General features: G+C 35.1%; 3 protein-coding genes across 4 annotated transcripts; 2 read left to right on the top strand and 1 right to left on the bottom strand.

Moving 5' to 3' along the window:
- The first annotated feature begins 452 nt into the window (after positions 1–452).
- LOC126755034 (N-alpha-acetyltransferase 35, NatC auxiliary subunit homolog) lies at positions 453–3,405 on the top strand. The gene is made up of 7 exons (XM_050467305.1): positions 453–608; positions 672–1,056; positions 1,135–1,705; positions 1,773–1,954; positions 2,008–2,552; positions 2,612–3,095; positions 3,170–3,405. The coding sequence occupies exons 1-7, from the start codon at positions 598–600 to the stop codon at positions 3,308–3,310; spliced, it is 2,319 nt and encodes a 772-aa protein (XP_050323262.1). The 5' UTR covers positions 453–597; the 3' UTR covers positions 3,311–3,405.
- LOC126755044 (programmed cell death protein 2) lies at positions 3,375–4,778 on the bottom strand. The gene is made up of 4 exons (XM_050467323.1): positions 4,496–4,778; positions 4,344–4,438; positions 4,196–4,280; positions 3,375–4,133 (listed from the first exon to the last, which is right to left on the bottom strand). The coding sequence occupies exons 1-4, from the start codon at positions 4,667–4,669 to the stop codon at positions 3,408–3,410; spliced, it is 1,080 nt and encodes a 359-aa protein (XP_050323280.1). The 5' UTR covers positions 4,670–4,778; the 3' UTR covers positions 3,375–3,407.
- Positions 4,779–5,735: 957 nt separating this feature from the next.
- On the top strand, positions 5,736–15,751 carry LOC126755032 (protein tamozhennic). Of its 2 annotated transcripts, none has more exons than XM_050467300.1 (7): positions 5,736–6,286; positions 8,781–8,916; positions 8,977–9,176; positions 9,234–9,501; positions 9,566–9,646; positions 9,711–10,843; positions 11,984–15,751. In XM_050467300.1, exons 2-7 carry the CDS (start codon positions 8,793–8,795, stop codon positions 12,827–12,829), a joined length of 2,652 nt encoding a protein of 883 aa, XP_050323257.1. In that variant the 5' UTR covers positions 5,736–6,286; positions 8,781–8,792; the 3' UTR covers positions 12,830–15,751. The 2 variants fall into 2 exon arrangements, with proteins under 2 accessions (XP_050323257.1, XP_050323258.1); XM_050467301.1 differs by having other exon boundaries at positions 8,784–8,916.
- Positions 15,752–20,723: the final 4,972 nt, after the last annotated feature.

Consider the following 20,723-nt stretch of genomic DNA (forward strand, 5'->3'; position numbering starts at 1 on the left):
GCAAAACCTTGCACGGTGCAGAAATTACAGAATTTACACGCAGAAAATTATTTGCAAAGGCTTTCAAAATGTTTTCAATGTCGGTCCGAACATAGTATTAGTGAGTGAAGCATCCCATGGTTTTCAATGCGAGTGTTTTAATTGCCAACACTTCCTGGGAACTCTCTACCTATCTCTCTATTTTCGTTCCTTAAACGCTTAATGAAAGCGTGCCGTTTCTCTAGTGGATGCGTCATACACTCTACCCACTGACATGTTAAAGTTTTAACGAACCCTTTCCCATACTCTGATTAGAGGTTTCACTTAAAAACTTTAGTTGCACCAAAAAATCAATATTATCTGTGTGTGTATTTTTTATTGATCAATTATCGCTATCGTTATCATTATTATCGGAATAAATGTACCTTCACAATTAAACATTAGACGGCATCATTTTAAATACATATGTCATATGTTATTTTTTTTAAACGATGTGTACTGTATAAAATTTGTAAGTTTTAATAGATTTTGAGAGAAAAGTTTCCAGAATCGCTTTTATTATAAACAGATGATAAATATAAGAGTGGGGTAATTTTGAAACGTAGACTAACAAAACAAATGGATCATCTGTAAGCAAATATAAAATTGCATATATAACTTTCAGCAATTCAATACATATATCATTTTTCTAGTGGAAATGCTGTATTCCAAGCAGCTTCAGCAGCCGCAGCGGCTGCGGCAGCTTTACAAAATAAACCCGATGACTTTGTAATGCCCGAATTATACGATGCCAACCAATGGGCAATGGAAGAAGGCGGCTTTATAGATAGTGACATTCAACGCAATGTTCGGTCCAATGAAGACACGGGCGAATACCCGCGCTTCGGTTGGGTGGATATCACAAAAGAGTTTTTTGATTCGTGTTCAGAGCTAAATTTAGGAGAATTAGCCCAAGATATGCTTTTTGGCTTATTCGAAGCAATGTCTGCTATTGAAATGATGGATCCCAAAATGGACGTAGGAATGGGATACAATAAACATGACGCACCTCCTCATACTTTTGAATCGGCCGTGGAGGTAATATATTTGTGCTATCTTAATAGGATTTCCAGTCGCTTTAACCAATTTATAATACGTACATATATGTATATCTAGTCGGGTGCTTTGAAACTTGACAATTTCACCAACGAGGAACTTATCGGCACATTTGATGCACTGTTTGCTTGTCTTGTATCGTGGTTGGAAGGAAATTCAATGGATCAGGTTTTGTTTACTTGCCTTTATTTACACCAGCCAAGTGGTATCAAGGATAAAGCACTTCGCTATTTTTGTCACGCTATAAGAATTCTTATCGTCATTATAAAGAACATAATTATTATCAGTAGTGTAAATGAAGAAGAAGACTTCCAACTCTATGGTAATTCGTCTTTATTGGCTGTTGAAGATTGCCAACCGACGGCAGTAGCAACTCAGTTGAAAGAAGCAGAAGATGATTTAGTGCGTCTAAGCAAAACAGAACAGCAACCGGAGTACACTATGGCCGTTGTGCATCGTCTGCGTTTTATGCGTCACTTTTATCAATCAATTTTCCTATTCGATTTTGTCATGGGAACTGCCCCTCAAGAGTCCAATATGAACGAAATTTACAAAAACCTGAACGCATCACTCGAATTAATACCACAAATTAAACGCACTATTGAAAAGGGTATTCAACCAATCCCCAACTGTAAGTATAAAGTTAAAACAATAATAAAAAAATTCTTTAAATTATTACAATGTAACATTATTGCCAGCTGATTCTCCAAATCCCATTGGATTTTCCCCTCGAATTCATGACCGCAGTCAACCCCCTACTTTCCCCCGGAATGTAAAGATCCGTGATCGCCTCTCCAGTTTACAGTTTCTAGAAGATTTAGTACATCGATTGAAGTATGCTTGTAAAATAATACGAATGCGCGATTACTACTCAGCTTTGGTAACTAGCTATCATTAATTGATTGAACTAAAAATAATCTTGGTCTTCAATAGAATTTCTTTATTGAGTTTAGCAAGAAGTCCGGGCAATGTGTGCTTTCACGTAGTGTGCTTCAGGGTTTGTTTATATCCAACCGTCGCCTTGTTTTTGGTACAATTCCAATCAAGGATTTTCTATGGGACTCAGTTCGTGCTTTTAATTCTCCGCCTGTACTAAATCCAAAGCATCCCCTGGCATCCGATCAGAAGATACAAATGTACTTAGATACTTTCTTCCGGTACTGTATTAGTCTAAATACATTCACACAATTCATTCGTATTTGCGGCTTCAATCGAGCTCGCCAACGTGATAAGTTGGCTCGATTTATTGATGGTTTTGATACTATTCAAGTCGAGGCAGCCCGCTTAGACTCTCATTTGACAATTTTAGCAAACGAAAAGGCGTCGGAAGGAAATGAAGCGCACGCTACGGCTCTAAAACATAGCTGCCAGTTTGCAACATGGGTTTTGTACAACAGTTTTCGTGCAATGATGCTCTATTTGATGTCGGGCTTTGAATTAGAACTGTATTCGGTACATGAGTTCCTGTATATTTATTGGTAAAGTTATTTCTAAATGTTTGTTATTTTTTCATATATTTTGATGTGTTAAATTGCAGGTATCCATATGAATTGTTAATAGGGTTCATTGTATCTGCTTTAACACGCACAGAAAATAATCTTCTTGTACAGGAAGAATATGCCGAACATCAAAGTAGACTACATGGGAGCAGCAATTCAAAGAATCGTAAGCCTAAGCCCAAAAAGAACAAGAAACAGCAAAAACCCTATAGACAAGAGATCGTTTATTATCATGCTATGTTAAGCATGTGTGGTGGGTATTATAAAGCCATGGGAGCATTAACAAAAGACGGTCGAATTCGTCAACCAATGCCAAAGTTTGATAATGAAGAAATACGTTTCAACAGAAGGTTTGCACCTTTTGCTACTTTAACTAGTCCACCCCCTGTTTCTTACGCCGAATTTAAGAGTATAAGAGAACATATGATGCGACCGCCATCGTCGGAAATTTATGCGATCGCCGCGAAACATTTTGATCAAACACGAATCGTTTTGGAATCCATACAAAACCCAGACCAAGAGGTAGGCCAATTCCAGCACATATGAAAAATATAATAAGAATAAAATAAATTATTTTTTCTCCTGTAATCCTTTAGATTTTGGATATGCTTCATATCGCCAAAGTAAATTCTGTTGTCATGAATGTTTTAGCAAAAGGTCATCAGAAAGACTCGAAAACACAACCTGATTTTGACTTTTCAAAACACCGCCATTTTCCCATTATTAAGTTAAATTAACAAATTTGTAAGTTGCTAAAAACGCCCGCTGATGAAGGTCATAATTTAATAAAAAAACTGTATATCAAGAAATAAATTAGTTCAGAACATTATAACTTTATGTTTCGTTTTCATTAGGAATGATATCCTGCTTTATAATATATTCGGCAGCATATCCTTTGTCAGCTGGTAAGTTACAACTTTTTGAACATGTATACACAGCCAATACGCCCCAATCAAGGTGGTCATCCTTCAGCAAATTAAGCATTTGTGGCATTATTTGAAACTCGAACTGGCGCACACTACCACATAGCTCGCAATCAGGAATTCGATGATTTTGGCCGAAAGTTTGCTCGACATTTGCTATCCAAAGAGGGTGTCCTCCTCGCTTATATCTCAAAATTTGTTCAGGCTCTCTGCTCACTTCTTTTTTGAAATTCCTAAAACACTTGTCATCAACCGCTTCAGATTCGGTAACATATTTATCCAGTTCAGAGTCTGGAACATCCTTTAGAGTACCTGTGTTTCCAGCAGCCAATAATTCCTGATATTCTTTCCAGCGGGATTGTTCCACGCTTTCATCGTCGTTTTCTGTATCACACTCGTCCTCTGGATTATTCGCTTCAACAACAATTTCCCATTCCGGAAATATAATATTAGGCAACTGCACATTGACATTTTCACATCCACTATTATTTTCAGATGTACATATTTTTTTGTGATCTTGCCAGTGAGCACGTTGATGGGTTGCAGAACAGTAGTTTATGTTCCGACATCGGCCACATGTTAAAGGTCCCAAGCAACCACAAACAAAACACAATTTCTTTGCTGTGTTAATTTCTGGCTATTCAGAAACAGATGTGTACTACATTATACTATTCATATGAATGTAAAGGAATTAATTACCAAAGGCTTTCCTTCCTCTATTGGTGGTTCCATTGAGTAAAAAGTATTTTTCCTTGGCAGTTGACTTCGGTAAACACTCAAATAACTATTTTGTTAAAATAATAAAGAAATTTTACGGGGTTTATTAAAAGAAAAAATATACTCCTACTTTGCTGAATTCATCTCCTGACAATCGGGCGATCGGCACACAAAAACGTAAATAGTTCGATGAAAATTGTACTCATCTTCAAATGGTGCATAAATCTATAATAAATAAATAACTATACATAACATATCTATATCCAGTCGTGTTTTGTTTACCTGGCATAGAAATGCTTTAGGTTGTTGGCATTTTTCGCACTTTAGCTCATTGTTATTTGGCAATTTTTCCAGCTCCAACCACGCTGGTTTCCCACCTACCTTGCTAGGAAAGTATCGGTTCGTCAACCATGTGCAATCGCGTTCCTCCGCAAAACCCAAGTCTATATCATTCATATTCAATACAATTAAAATTTGTTAATTCTTTCTTAATTAATATAATTTATAATTAACTTCAAATTCGAATAGGAATTAATGTGGCTCAGATAATTCAAGGGAATATAAAGAATAACAAATAGGCGACTATCGTCACATCAACTATCGACTTTATTGTCAATTCAGCATTGCCAACCAGATATTTTCGATAGATTAGTTTCAAATCTACTCGATGGTGAGATTAACAAGTGTAATTTTTCAACTATATTCTCATGCCTTCACAGAAATCACCACCCTCACTATTTTGAGGTTTTTGTTATTTATGAGGTTTTCCATATGCTGAGGTGATTTCAAAAGCTCAAATGCTCACAATTTAAAAAAATTTGCAATTTTATTAATATAGAATGGAGGAACTATTCTTCCAAATGCGTTATCTATTATAATATAAGTATTTGTTTTATTACAATAAATATGTAACATACTGTTATTGTACATTTTACTTCCTTCTGTTAATGAATAAAAAGACATGTAGTATACATATTTATGTTTAAATAGTTCAAATAAGAGTCTTTACAATTTTGAAATCCTAAAAATATATGGTAGGATATATGCACCAAATTGATTAGATTTACAAAATTAGTCACTTTTTTTGGTTGTCCGTTTCTTTATTTTGTCTTCTTTGTTGCTGTAAAACAGCTGGTTCACAGCAAAGTGCTTTTCATTTCATTGTTGTGCTTTTTTCTTCACAAAACAAACGTCACAAAATAAAACTCGCAAATCAGTTGAATAGGGCCGTTTGTTTTGCGAATTCTTGCTAAATTTCGTAGATTAGTGAGATAATCTACTAAACAGCGTAATCACCTCTTTCAGAAATTTGATATCGAAAACGTTTCTGAAGTGCAAAAATTAGATATGATAAATTAAGTTATCAAATTTTTTATTACTACTTATTTTTTATTTGAGGAAAAGTATGTAAAACAAGCAATGCATAGAATTTAAACAAAAAATTCTTACTCTTTTTTTGATTCTGTGGCCACCTCAATTTTTGTAATAAAATGGATAAGGTGATAAATGTAAAGAAATAGAGAGCCAAATGGAAAGCAAAATTTTTAAGTCGCGAAAGTAACAAAAGTGTTTCGATAGAAATTATTTTAAAATCTTAATTAAATATTTATAGTATTGGAGTGAATTTTCTCAAAAGCGCTCGGATTGTTTTCAATCAACAATTTTTGCAGTATGTGCAAATAATAATAAAAAAATGTAAAAGCGAGCTGCATTCCTTTGTATAGCTGCTGCGTCAAAAGAAAATATTTATGCAATCTAGCACGGGTGTGAATATTAATTCTCACAAGAATTCACCGAAGTAAAAAGAAATGTAGATTTAAATTATGTAGTGGTATAAAGAATTTAAATCAGAGCGAGTTAATTATTTTGTAAATTTCGGCATCAGGAAGAGCTAAAAATAACAACCACCTCCGCATCTTTAGCAAGTGTGAACATTATACATAGCACAGTTTTTGTGCCCTTTGATTTCCTTTATTTGTACGAGTAAATCATGGAAAGCCTTAAAATAAAAATACAAAAGTGCAAATAAATTTGTATGCAGCGATTATTCATCAATATACTTTAAGAAGATCTGTAAGTGCATATTTAATGAACTTCGTATATACATGAAATTTAGAAATATTCGTTCTGCGTTCCTGGTTAAACATCTTAATTGTGAATCGCCAAAAATACTATTTAGAACAACCTTCTGCCTGGGCGGGTTACATCTTTTTGTCTAATGTTTTTGCCGGCTATGTAGTGTTTCTTGATTTGCCCCTTTTGTTAGAAATTTGAATGTTTGCCAAAAACCGAACAAAAATTATTTTAATCTAATAAAACTAAAAAGGAACACTTATTTTGTTAAATGAATGTAATATAACGTGCTATTAAATCTTTAAGATTTTTTATTGCTTCTATGCAAAAAAAATCATCTGGATTATGTTCTGAAATTAAAATTAAGAACATATTGTTTCTGCCATTAGTATGAGTTCAAGTGTTTGCAGAAATTGAAATAAAAGTGAGTCATTCGAAGATATGTTATTTGGAAGTGCTTGAAATATATAGTTTCTTTTTATAAATAGACTAAGAAATTTGTGTCCCAAGCACAGTTTGTAAAAGTAAGCATGATTTTCCCTTAGTGGAATATAGCAAAAAATGAAATTGGTTTGAGCTGAGCGAAAAAATATCGCAAATATATGAAACTAAGGAAAATAACCACTACTCACAAGTCCAGAAATGTGCTTGACAGCAAGTGCAAAATAACCATGTCGTTTCTAAGCCTTTTATATGATCGACAAATCATCCAATTGCTTGTTTTTTCTTATTTTATATGTTCCAGGTCGTTGTGACCTTCCAGATATTTAAAAGCATGAGAAAAATCTAATAACTCGTGAAATTTAATTTTTAAAGTCTTTTCGTTTGTATAATTTTTAATAATAATCATTTATTATGTAAAAATATATTCTCCAAATTATACAAAATTTCAGGCAACTTGTTTCGAAAAGGTCATAAAAAAAACTGACACATACGAATGCCAAACCCTTTGAGGGTTTTACTATACTGGCCTAGTACCATCACCCTGACTTGGAATTTCTCACCCTCCAGATTAGCTGTTGTACTGTGTAATGAAATGCAGGAGTGGTTTCACCTTCAACAGCTGTACACATTTTTCACAAACTCCTTGAGCTTAACTAACAAAACTTAATACAAATAATGCAATGCGAAATTGGTGTAATATACTTGTATGTATAGAGTATTTTGTATTTTTTCTACACAACCGATATCATTACGTTATTTTACATTCGTCTCAGTTATGCCTATGTGCGATTCCATTGATATTGCTAAGTAATGCATGCATATGTCGCAATGAGCGCATACTTGTAATGTTATACTAAGCTGTAGGCAGTCAGCAATTAAAGCATACCACATACCACATCAAATCACTATTATCACTTTTCGATTTCAAAGAGGAGCAACATCTTTTTTGGATCAACTAAACTTTTTTTAACTTTAACTAAAGACATCCGGTAATATTTTCCGGTAGGAGATTTAAATTTTCTTTTCATTTCGGGAAATCCCCTATACTGGCTGGTTCATAGTGCGTATACAAACCTTCTTAGCATTCGTTAGCCGAAATATATTTGTTAAATTGCACTTATTTATCACTTGACCAATATTGCTACAGGTAAAAATGTAGGTAACAGTTTTTAAGAAACCGTTGAAAAATAGGGAGAAAATAAATGTCAGCACACTGTACTTTGAAATATACAGGATGTCTCCGGTCGAACACTTACATGGCGAGGCCCGTATGCTTGCGATTAAGAAACATAACGAACTTCTCTCCACGCAGTTTTTGCTGGAATGATTTGGAGGATTGCTTTATTGATGACACACCTCCTCATCGGTGAAAGTAAGTGGTGCGCAGTCTTTTGAAATTTTGCGCAGCCATCAGCTAACACATTATTTTGCTTTATCTAGCGAAGGGAGCAATGTAATTTTCCGACTAAAATAGCTTGCGCACTTCTTCATGTCCGAAGAGTTAGGGCCATTGAATTGAATTTCAACTCTGTCATCATGTCTCTTCAGGTTAGACAAAGCCTTAAAATTAGTCCAAAACTTACTCAAGCCGGCGGAAATGTTGCAAAACTTCAGATGCTCTATCTATCTTGTTCGCTTATGTTGGTTTACCATTTGCCGATCGTCCAAATTGAGATCCCTTATTACTCCCAATAATCACATTATTAGACGTAAATTATGAAATATAAAGCCGAACGTCATAAAAAATACACCCAGCCAAAGCCCTGTACGAAGACTGAGATAAAGAATAGCACATTTAGTTTGTAAAACAATTATCGTATTGTCCGTAAGTTTAGTTCTGTATATATTCTTTCGGCAGTAGAAGGCTTGATTAATTTAAGACCATTTTCAAAGTAACAACTTGGACACAATACATGGTTATTATAAAGCAAATATTATTTTTTTTATAACATGTCCCCTTGACGAAACAATTTTTGTTGCATACATACATTTAATATTTTTCTATAATAAAGTTGGTCAACTTTTTTAAATTGAATTTGTATACTTTTAGCAGATCGTAAAAATGTCTGACTTTATGCCACGCGATATGCTTCCTGACTTATGGGATGAAATCCTTAAACGTCATTGGACATATTTGGACACCGATGGAAGCATGCAAAAGATTGAAGAAGGGAAAAAATTAGAGAGTAAATTATTTATTAAAATTATTTAAAATATAAGGTAACGGTATAAAAATGCCATTGTAGATTGTCTTAAGGAGTTTCTGTGTATTGTGCCTCATGATCGGAAGTTTTTTTTACCGGAAACTGCGCATGTTCTAAGGAAATCGATACGAGAAATGGACGAGTTCAATGCATATAAGGCAATCATTGGATTTAGATCAATCAGTCATTATGCAAATAATTTATTTACAAAGCCTTGGCGAAAAGAGTTTAGAGTTTTAAAGGTTCGTCTTAAAGTTATGAATAATTTATTAGAATCAAAACGTTCGATTTTCATTCAGATGTATTCAGGTTTCTATCAGCATGAAATTAAATCGAATTTATTAGATGCTGAAAAGCTTTTCGAAGCTATGGGCTACAGACAGGTTTCGGAAGAGATTCTTGTATTGGATGGGCCTATTTGTCCTGACCAAGTGACAAACGTGTCACGTGATGCAATGGCTGCCTACGTCGAGTGCCAAATAATGGAGCATATTTATTCAGGTCTCATTGCACTTGGGATTACTTGTTCCTGGCAGGATATATTTCACTATCGAGAGAAGTACATTGGTAAGTAATATTTTTTATTTACTAAAAATGAAATTTGGTGTTTTAACCTTTATAAAATCATCAGGAGGATCTTCACAAGCGATAAAAGGTTTGGGTTATGCGATTCAAGAAAGGCAAATGCGAAAGGAGAAACTTATAAATATTGGTGAGTATCTGGTCATTCTAGTTCTAAACTTAACCAGATACAATATTCACGAATTCTTATGCAGATAACTGTTACGCCAGTATTCAACACTCACCACAAACATACACTACACCGGAGTGTACGAATTGTTCGATTTATAATCGCATACCAGCGGGAGCGCAATATGGAGTGCACAGCGAGAACCATGGAAATTGCGCTATTCATGCGCCGGTATCGTCATCAGTAACGAATCATTTATACAATGGAAATAGTAAGATGCCTTCATATCCAATATCTGGATATCAACTACCACACCAAGTTGGTTATGGAATCTCCTCTGCAGCAATGCAGCATTCCAGAAGTTTGGATCACTACAGTGAACCGGTGCCACAGTTGTCACATAGACATTCTTTTGATCATCAACAAAAGGGTTGCACGGCGCATCATTACAAACCTCCGCATCAATTGCCAACACAAAACGTGTATGAACACCCTTATGATTGCTTGGATGGGGCCAGTATGGGTGAAAGTAGTGTTTCTTATGCGGCCGTTGTCGCTTCAGGTGGTGGTTCAAATAACGCAATGAACAATTGTGGCATGAACCCCGCTTATTCTCATCCCTACAATGTGTCAGGCAACCGATATCCACTCCCGTACAATATTTCAAATCAGTTGAACACCCACTACGCAACTCCCAATGCCACGTGTAACGGTATTAAAAGTGATCCCTATAATAATACAGATAACGGCGGCTACGCTTCCGTGTCAAAGTCGCACAACTACCAACAACCGCCGTTGCCACCTATCCGCCAATCATCTGTAGTGGCTGGTGGTAAAGATTTCCAAGCATACCGACAACGTTCCTTTCCCCCAGATCAACAATTAATCGAATTTGATGATCGCGCACCACTTAAATCACATGATTTTCATGCTCAACTACATAGATTACCACATTGTAATTCCTTTGATTATGATCGGGAACGAATTATTGACCAGCAGCGGCACTTTGGCCGTGCAGCGAACATCCCAACAGCTTATGCACAAACGAAGGATATTATGATGGGCCATCAATATGCACCATATTCCGCTTCCCAGCATCCCTCTTCTGACGACATGTATGGAAACTATGCTTATGCACGACCATTACCGAAAGCTGATCGTTTAAAAAATAATTCAACAACTAATATTGCAACGAAACAAGAAAGAAATTCAATAATGGTAAGAATAAGGATTTAAACATAATTAAAATGTTTCATTTATTTAGCTTATTTGAGTTTCAAATGAAACTATAAAGACGCGAATTAACAAAACATTGAATCTTTTTCAAGGTTTAACATTACTCCAATAGCATTATTTTTGTAAAACTTCTTTAAGTAGAATTAATTTTTATATACTCGATGTCAAATTATACGGATAGATATAAATGAGTTATGCCCAACGTCAACCAGACAGTATACTATACAGATTTAAATACAGCTTTGTGATTTGTGAAGAGTGTGCCCGTATGAAGTCTGATCAACGAAACCTGATGGTTTTGTTGGGTATACGTTGGTTGCCTTTTATATTTCTGGATTTGACGACCCTTGTGTTATAATCCGCCAATTCATAACTTCCACAATTTGAATGTTATACATACTCAGAACGTATTGGCATATGAGCGCTATTTGTATTGTTTATAGTAACTTCAAATAATCATGGAATTAGATCACGAACATTTTCGCGCGATTATTTTTTACAACTTTTAACGTGGATTGTCTCAGCAACAGTGCATCGATAGACTTAATTAAATGAAGCTCCATCAAGGACCAGTATTTATCGATGGTATGGTGAATCGAATCACTTCAAGACGAATTTCATGAATGTTGTCCAAAATCAGTTGTAGTGCAAGATCGTCTTGTGACCTATCGCGAGAATGAAACCACTATAGGCAGTAGCGGGATCAACATATAATATTGCATCAACATTTGATTGTAGACATTTTTTTCACATTGGAACTCACACAATTTGTCAATCGCTCAAAAAAAGACTCGTGTCGATTGCAATCCAATTGGTTGAGGTTTTCGATGACTAATATTTGTTTTTGTTCTCTACTCCCGAAATATAAAAGGCAACCTACTTACATACGCAGGGAAACTGGTTTCTGTTCCGCGCTCAAGGCATGGGGTTAGCTGGCATCCATTAATTGGTGGGTGATTGTGTGCAAAAATGGGCTGAATGTGTTCGGAAACAACTATCATTTTATTCTTATTTTTTTTTTTAATTTGACACCTGCAGAATTATAATTTCAAATCAATATTAAGATAGTCACATAATAAGTTCTGACAAAGAGGAAAATATAATAACAAATTTTTCGTTTAGGATGTTCTTGACAATAATGATAAACACTTGCAACTGCATCAAACGGAATTGAAGGATAATACAGCTCCGTTGAATGGAATGTCTGGAAATAGTTGCAAAAGGAAAATGTCTTCACATACCAACGAAGCATCTGATTTAAGTTTTGAATCGAACTTCGATGATTTCTCAACAGTGGGGCGCAGTGAGCAACGTTCTCCGACTCAAGCCTCTAAGAATCAAGATGGGGTTGGTTCTTATGAATCGTGGAATTATGTTTTCCAAAACTTGGAGCGCGCTGGCTATTCAAAAGATTTAAATGAACGTGGTGATCTTCTAGTACAGGGTTTAAATTTGGATTCAATGAATTTGTCAAACGGTGGCGGAGGAAGCAACAGCGGTTCCAAAAACAACGTAGAGAGGCGACGATCAAATCAGGCGGAAGCGACAAAGGTCGGACGATATTCTAATAATGACCAAAGCAAAGCACCTTTACTGGAAAAATCGAGAGACGAGAAGAAATCAGTTGGTGGTTGTAATAAACAAGAAAAATCTATATTAAAACCGCAACCGGTGAAGAAAACAAAGTCGGGCTTAAAGCAAACGCCTAACCTCTCCACAACTACGGCGTATGACAATAATAATGGTAATAATGAAATCCAATCGGAAAAGAACATTCGGTCAAAGACACGAAAGCAGTCTGCTGCAGTGACGTTGAACCCACAGCTGGCCGTAAGCGGTCAGAGTGAATGGAGTTGCCGCTTCTGCACTTTTCTCAATCCAGATACCGAACGGATTTGTGAGATGTGCTGTCGCAGCAAAGATTTAAATCTTGAAGCGGCCGTGTCTCATACGCCTACTTGCGTTTAATTGCCTTTTAGCTTATGCATGCCATGAAGTTTGGAAACAAACATTTGGTGGAAACATGACAAAGCGTTCTTTCTAAGTTTTATAGTCGAACTAATGTGAATTTAATTTACCATATAACATGACTATAAATGCTGAAATTAGTATCGTAATCGGAATAAGCATACTATATTCTGAAAATCTTTAGTCAAATCTACGCCGAGTTCTAAAACTTGATTTTGGTTTTAATTCGAACTAATCTTTACAGTTGTTATTTTTGTAGTATCTTCCATAAATTAAGTTATGGTAAAGAGTGGATGGACCCTGAGTATTTCTGTGTTATATTTATTTGTAATTGATTTTTGAATCCATTGTTGAAACACACATACATGTATGTATGTATATGTGTATTGTTAAAAATTATTAACAAGTATATTGAAAACAATCAATGATTTAGTCCTTTAGTTCCCATTACGTGCCTCCTGATTTATTATCAAACATTTCACAATTTAAAATAAGAATTTGTGTGTGAAATTGAAATATTAAACGAATTACAATAAAAAATCTGTATATATTTTGAACTTAATATAAACATACATATGTATATATCTACAAACATATGTATATACAAAGAGTAAAAATGTATTAAACGAACAGAACTACATATCGCCATCTTAAATGCAAAATAACGTATCATCATTTTTCACAGGTTGACAAGAGAAGGAAAAAACTGTAGAAACAAGAAACTACTCATATGAAAGGAAATTTTAATTTTGGTTATAACTTCGTTATACCTGAGCAATAGCTTAAAATTTTGTACATATGTATGTATGTAATGTAGTGAATTGTAATCAATAAAAAAAAATCAATTTCGAATTTTTCGATGATACGTTGTTTTGCATTTTAGATGAGATATACATATTTTATAATTATTTAAGTAACCTGAAATGTGGAAATGAAGAAGACAATGATTAACTATATAAAATACGAAAGCTATGAAAATTCCCTACTGATGGGGTGAACTGTTTGCACGCTACTTTTATATCGCGTTTTACAATGGTGTGTTTAATTAGAGATCTCGTGACCTTTGAAGTTATTTTATGAAAAATTTCGAAAAGATATTATGGTCTTGATAGTGCTAAAATGAAATAAAAGCAAGTATTCGGCCCTATTCCCGTTGTCGTTTTAACTTTTTTAATTTCGTTTCCAAGTTATCGTCGTTTGGTACCTACATACTTATATTCGTATTTCTCAAGTATATAGTAACGTCAAAGAAAGTTATCGGAATTTTAAATTAAAATTAAGAAAGTGTCATTGTATCTGGAGTTTGTATTTGTTGGGTTGCAGGAAATATTTGAATCATTTTGTGTACCATTTTTTCTTTATTTTGAATTTAAATACATACATAACCACATAAATGTTAAGCACCTTCATAGATATTAAAATGCAATTTTACAAATTTTATTTACTTTATACAAACCTTGCCCGTCTCAACAGGGAAGTGCAAATGAATTAGATTTTTTCGAAATGCCTTTTTAAATAATATTGAAATTCAGTGGTTTTATCTCCTTTCTTAAAACTTTGGCATACCCAGATTTTTTTTTTTTCAAATTCTGACACTAAAATTTCCAAATTGTTCGTGTTAGAAATTTTCACCTTCACTTCAAATAATCACCCTCAAGGAACGACTGTTACTATGTTTTTACTTTCTAAAATGGGGAATACGAGTTCATTTTCTATAAATGCCGATAACCCCAATAGTAATGCCAAATAACCAGGATACACTTAAAATACCGAAGTTCAAAATGCCGACCCATCAAGATTCAAATATGCAGCTAAGTCAAAATGCCAACAAACCAAAATGCCGCCATTTTAAAAATATTTTATGTCCGTATTTTTTACTTTGTGAACGGCAAAAGCGGGCGAGCTCCTTTTTCTGCCGAAGCACAGAAAGAGAATTCTACTGATTAAGGGTTACGATCGTGTTCGTGGCCGAAGGCCGCAGATCCTCTTATGTACATACAACGCCACCTTTCATAACATATAGCTTCTTTGTTTTCAATTACTTTACTAAAATCCAGAAATTTAACATTCGATCAGTGGTGTTTTCTACTTTGGGAACTATGAATTATGATTAACCATTTTTTTAAGTGTAGTACTTTATTTTAAAATTTCTTCTGTCCGTATTTTGAATTGTCGGAATTTTAAATTTCGAGATTTTGATTGTCGGCATTATGTTATACACCCCAAATAGCCATTTTTTTATTTCGTTTTAAAACGACAACGACAATAACTCTCTTCACCGTACTGAATTTTTATAGTTACAATATATCGGTATGTCTCCTCTCAGCTCGTCCTTTCTAAAAGTGTCTGGCTCTCATGAGAAGCAGTTCTTTGCCGATAAAAAGGCTAGAATATTTGCTATCTAATTTCTTGCACTTTATAGAATCGTGGGTAAAATATACCCCTTAAGATAAAGATTACGTAATAGAAATAAAAAAAGAGCGACTGCAGTCGGACGTTGTTGAGTAGAGTTTGATAGTATGAATAATCTAAAAACATATTTTTCACAAATTACTAGCTGATATGGAAAGTTCATGCTTTAATAGCTACAGTTACACACACACACTGTAAATAATTAAAAAATGAGCCTTAAAGTCGTAAATTTGTTGAATTTGAATTGGTCTAAGGACAGAACTGAGAATTATCGTATATTAATGCATATTTAAATAAGTATGTATGCAAATCGCTTATTGTACTATAATTGAACGACGCTTCAGTTTTGAACTGGTTTTTGGTTATAATCACCTTTGGTTTGTGTTGTAAACTGTTTCGCTTAGCCCATTTCTGTTTAACTTAATATGGACATGTAATATTTAAAATGAAAATGTTATAGTAAATCTTCTATAATATTATACACAATAAAATAAACAAACTAAAACTAGATTCCACTTACCTTACACAAATTATCTAAATATGATGGTATCTTAGGACATATGGATTAGAATAATTACTCATCTACAAGTTTTCATTATCGAAACCCAAAATCCCATGATAACCCATTATACTTACTGGAATTATTAAAGATTTTTCGCCATTAAGGGTAAAGGTTAGGATGTTCGGAGCGCTTGAACTATACGAACCGATTGTTTTATATGATTTCAAATCGATTCCCAAAGGATATTGTGCAGCCATTAGTATATGAGGAGTGCATTCAAAAAATAACGTTTTCGTTTTCCAAAGTGTAGGTGATGTTATTTGGGAAATATTTTATAATTACAGAAAATACATTGCTTTGTTATATTAGCTGACGTTTATTCAGTACTTACTCCAATCGCCCTCATTGTCTATTATATCCAAACATTTTTGATGCCAGCTAAATTCCCCGCATATTCCAGGTACATATATTAGAGTAGCCGCATTAAATCTTTGATTGCCCGAGATAAGCTCAAAGTCAATGTCAACGTTAAAAAATTGAAAGGTGAATTTTTAATTTATACTTCGAATGTTTTTCTAATCGATAAATTTTATTTTTTTTCTGTAAATTCGTAGTAAGTTATTTATTGAACAAAGAAGTGCGGTAATGCACCATCTCATACTGCATCGGTCATTCGTGATCATTTCGCCACATTTTCGACTAATATCGTGCCGCAACCATCGCATTCGCCTGATTTACCCTAGTGTAACTTCTAGCTATTCAGCAAATTCACATGACCACTCCGAGGACACCGTTTTGACTCAATTGGAGACATAAAAGCTGAATCGAAGAAGGCTCTGTTGGCCATCACGACGGAGGATTTTTCGAAGTGCTATGATGACTGGAAAATTCGCTGGCATAAGAGTATTGCAGCGGAAGGGGATTACTTTGATGGAGATGAAATGGACAAAATTGTCATTTCAATTTGATTACAGTAGAATGAAAAGAAAGATGCGAAAGATTTACGGTCCTTTGCGCGTTGGCCACGGCGAATATCGTATTCGATGAAACGATGAGCTGTATGAGATATACAACGACATTGACATAATTCAGCGAATTAAAAGACAGCGGCTACGCTGGCTAGGTCACGTTGTCCGAATGGACGAAAACACTCCTGCTCTGAAAGTATTCGACGCCGTACCCGCCGGGGGAAGCAGAGGAAGAGGAAGACCTCCACTCCGTTGGGCGGACCAGGTGGAGAAGGACCTGGCTACGCTTGGAATATCCAATTGGCGTCACGTAGCGAAAAGAAGAAACGAATGGCGCGCTGTTGTTAACTCGGCTATAATCGCGTAAGCGGTGTCTACGCCAATTAAGAAGAAGAGGTATGAATACAGTGGAAAGAAAAACTGTGAAACGAACAAATACTGGAATTCGCTTTAAATAATAAAGGAGGAGTTCAGAGTAACAAATAAGAGCAGTGAATGGCAGGCTATTTGAATAGCTGAGAAGAACTACCTTGAAACTTCAAAATTTTTTTATCGAAGTTAACAGATTGAAAAATTTTAAGAAATCAATAAGAAAACGGTAGTCTCATTTGTAAAAAGTCATACATAAGCCCTAAAATAAAAATTTAGATTTAAAATTCGCTATCCAATAAGTATTCTGTTCCAAAACATGTAAATTGGAATACGGTAAGTGGTCAATTATCATAGCATAGAAATAAAAGACCTTAATACTTGTTCTTTCTGAGGGTTTGATATACTATTGAGAGCAAATTTAATTTACATGGATCGGATGAAAAGGCGTATGTATGGCTATTACAGAATTTGTAATGAAAAATACGAAAGCGACAGTGAAAGATAGAAGAGGATCTGTGAAGGTTTTATGGCAATTTATTGAATGTACCAGGGAAAAGTTTCAATATCAGAACTTCTTAAAAAAAATGTCAAATAAATGGATATTAAACATGTATTTGCGTTCTATCAAGATGACCCAAAGCAAACTTTTCATGTTGTAAAGCTCTGGTTAATACACAACTGCCCGAAATCATTGCAGCTCTTCCACAGCCTCTTGATTTAAACATTATTGAACACAATTGAATCAAAACTTTTAACAGACTTATCTAAACCGTATTTTGGTGTCCGATTATTCGTTTGACATTAAAGTTCTTTGTTTTCTTAAACTTAAATTTTTTAGCTAAATCAAAAAATGTGCGAAATCAAAAAGGTGAATTATTAAATGACATAAATTAATTAAGATACATGGTTCGCTTAAAAAACATATTTTTCAGTAAGTTTTTGTAAGGTTTTTCCTTTAGTAAAGTTTGTCCGATTATGCGTGTGAATCACTATATGCTTTAAGCGTGAAAATAGTAGTTAAATGTGAGTTCAAGGCGTTTCGGGGTTAGCAGTGCCAAAGGCTTTCATCAATACGACTTTACAAGTTAGCCTAAGATTTCTGTGCATTCTAAATGCCATTCAGTTCTGGATTTCTCAGGTTCCAGTAGGGCGCCCAGTTATCAAGCGACGGATTAATGGTAAGATTTTATAATATCGACATACTTATGCGGCCAGGGCGGAAGTTTTGGAAGCTTAATTTTCTCCAGTATAACTTCAGTAATAACTGTGGAAGAGCCAAGTGTTACACAATTATTCTCAGCCACGACCGAAAAGTAATGTGCCAAACAATTGACATTCCGATATGTCGGAGAAAGCGGGATTTATTTTCATTTATTTATGGATTTATATCCTCAAGGTCAACGTACAAGTGAAACGGACCGTTTAATAGTTGTTATCGGAAGCCAACAATAATACATAATTACCATTTTTAAATATAAAGTATTCGGGATTTATCGGAGATCCATCTAATACGTTAAGCGCGTACATTTTAAATGTTTTCCAGATAGTGCATCATCCAGAATGCATACTTGAATCGTATATTATTTTTCTCATATTTGGCTTCAGAACGAAAATAGACTCATTATAACAAACGATTTTTTCATAAAATTTATGGTTTTGCGCACTTTTCCTCATTAAAATCTGCTACACTACTACATTATTCAAACTATTTTCCAGTATTGTTCATCCCTAGAGTGATACATGGTAAAATAACAGTATTGTTCCATATTTTCATCAACATTTTCTTTTACAAAATTCACCTCCAAATAAAGAACGGAAATCCACCTGTTTAATTTAAATTTCGAGAATACAAATGCCGGAGAGATTTTGATATTGTTCTTGCATTCAGCGCCAGCAACGATGTCTGTGTACATAGTGGTTATCCAAAACCGATCCCTTATTTACTTTGGTACATACATACATTTATATACATACATTTATATGAAAGTTTGATGGCTGTAAGACGCAAATCTTATCTGCTTTGAGGGATTTTTAATACCTCGACCGAACATTATTTAACTTTGCTCACGCTTACTTAGATATTTTATTTGAATCCAAGCTCGTACACTAATCGCCATTTCATCAAATGCTCCCATGAATAATTATACGATTGTCTTTGAATGCTGCTACTTTTGAAAATTGATATTTTATTTGTTGATCACACAAACTAGCTCTGTACATGGAAGCTGGGCCAGCCGGAGATAATTTATCTGAAAAAGGTCAAATTATACGCCACTTCTATGCCTAAGCAAAAAAAAAAACACTAATATTTCAAAGATTTAACCCCTTACTACGGTTTTCATTACTCCATTTTGTTGAATTTAAGCTGAACTAATTTAATTTCATATCACCTCAACTCTATTTTGGTATTACGAACTTCAACTATTTTCAATCGAAGTTTCATTAGTGTTGCCAGCCCTAAAAATGAAGATTTGGCAGATAACACTGGTTTACAGTGGTTTTAATGCCCTAAATATATGATCAATTATGGATATATTTGTGCCTTCATATATTTGGGTCTGCCAGTGAACGAGGGCAAGACGAAATATCTCCTGTTATCAAACAAACAGTCGTCGCACTCGCGACTAGGCTCCCACGTCCCTGTTGACAGAGTCTGTTGTGGTTTTACGTTAATACTTGCCTGCGAAAGCCTTACTCCACGGTGCTTTCTATTGCTAGAAGCACGTAGATCAATACAATGCGTTGATCAGCGCCAATAAGCATAAATGCATTCAGCACTCATCCTTTGGAGAGCCAAAAAATGAGTGCATTCTGCACTTATACCTTGGTTCCAATTGGTTCGGGTGGGACGCCCTAGCCGCCTTGGTCGGGTTCGAGGCCGACCTAAAACCTCTGCCGTCCTCTGGGTCCGGCACCCGGCCGCAATGCGACAGCCATAACTTCGAAGTTGTAGATAATTTCGTTTATCTTGAAACCCACGTTAACAGCAACAACAATGTCAGCGTCGAAATCCAACGCAAAAGGTGTTACTTTGGACTGATTAGGCAATTGAGAAGTAAAGTCCTCTCTCGACGCACAAAAACCTAAACTATAAGTCACTCATTATTCCCGTCTGTTATATGGTGCTGATGAGTCGACGTTACGAGTTTCGAGAGAAAGGTTCTGCGAAAGATTTATGGTCCTTTGCGTGTTTGCCACGACGAATATCGCATTCGATGGAACGATGAGCTGTATGAGATACATATGTATATGACGACATTGACATAATTCAGCGAATTAAGAGACAGCGGCTGCGTTGGCAAGGTCATGTCGTACATATGGATGAAACCACTCCAGCCCTGACGCAATTCGACGCAATACTCGCCGGGGAAAGCAGAGGAAGAGGAAGGTCTCCATCTCGTTGAGGACCAGGTGGAGAAGGACCTGGCTTAGCTTGGAATTTCCAATTGGCCCCACGTTGCGAAGAGAAGAAACGACTGGCTCTGTTGTTAGCTCGGCGTAAGCGATGTCTACGCCAGTAAAAAAGAAGGATATTAAAGAGCGAAACAGGAACAGTAATATATATGTACATTAGAGTGATTCAAAAAAAAAAAATTTTTTTTTCGTTTGGTACTCGGAAAAATAGGTTCCTAGACACCTC

Source organism: Bactrocera neohumeralis, chromosome 4 (genome assembly GCF_024586455.1).
Source record: "Bactrocera neohumeralis isolate Rockhampton chromosome 4, APGP_CSIRO_Bneo_wtdbg2-racon-allhic-juicebox.fasta_v2, whole genome shotgun sequence".
Classification (NCBI taxonomy): domain Eukaryota; kingdom Metazoa; phylum Arthropoda; class Insecta; order Diptera; family Tephritidae; genus Bactrocera; species Bactrocera neohumeralis.

Excerpts from the sequence above, each read along its gene's own strand:
- LOC126755034 (XM_050467305.1), top strand. Across the intron at positions 1,057-1,134 it reads CTTTTGAATCGGCCGTGGAG|TCGGGTGCTTTGAAACTTGA; the intron begins GTAATATATTTG and ends ATGTATATCTAG. Across the intron at positions 1,706-1,772 it reads TATTCAACCAATCCCCAACT|CTGATTCTCCAAATCCCATT; the intron begins GTAAGTATAAAG and ends CATTATTGCCAG.
- LOC126755044 (XM_050467323.1), bottom strand. The coding sequence starts at position 4,669 with ATGAATGATATAGACTTGGGTTTTGCGGAGGAACGCGATTGCACATGG. Across the intron at positions 4,281-4,343 it reads CAGGAGATGAATTCAGCAAA|TTATTTGAGTGTTTACCGAA; the intron begins GTAGGAGTATAT and ends TTAACAAAATAG. Across the intron at positions 4,134-4,195 it reads TAGAGGAAGGAAAGCCTTTG|CCAGAAATTAACACAGCAAA; the intron begins GTAATTAATTCC and ends GTTTCTGAATAG.
- LOC126755032 (XM_050467300.1), top strand. The coding sequence starts at position 8,793 with ATGTCTGACTTTATGCCACGCGATATGCTTCCTGACTTATGGGATGAA. Across the intron at positions 9,177-9,233 it reads AAGAGTTTAGAGTTTTAAAG|ATGTATTCAGGTTTCTATCA; the intron begins GTTCGTCTTAAA and ends ATTTTCATTCAG. Across the intron at positions 9,502-9,565 it reads CTATCGAGAGAAGTACATTG|GAGGATCTTCACAAGCGATA; the intron begins GTAAGTAATATT and ends TAAAATCATCAG.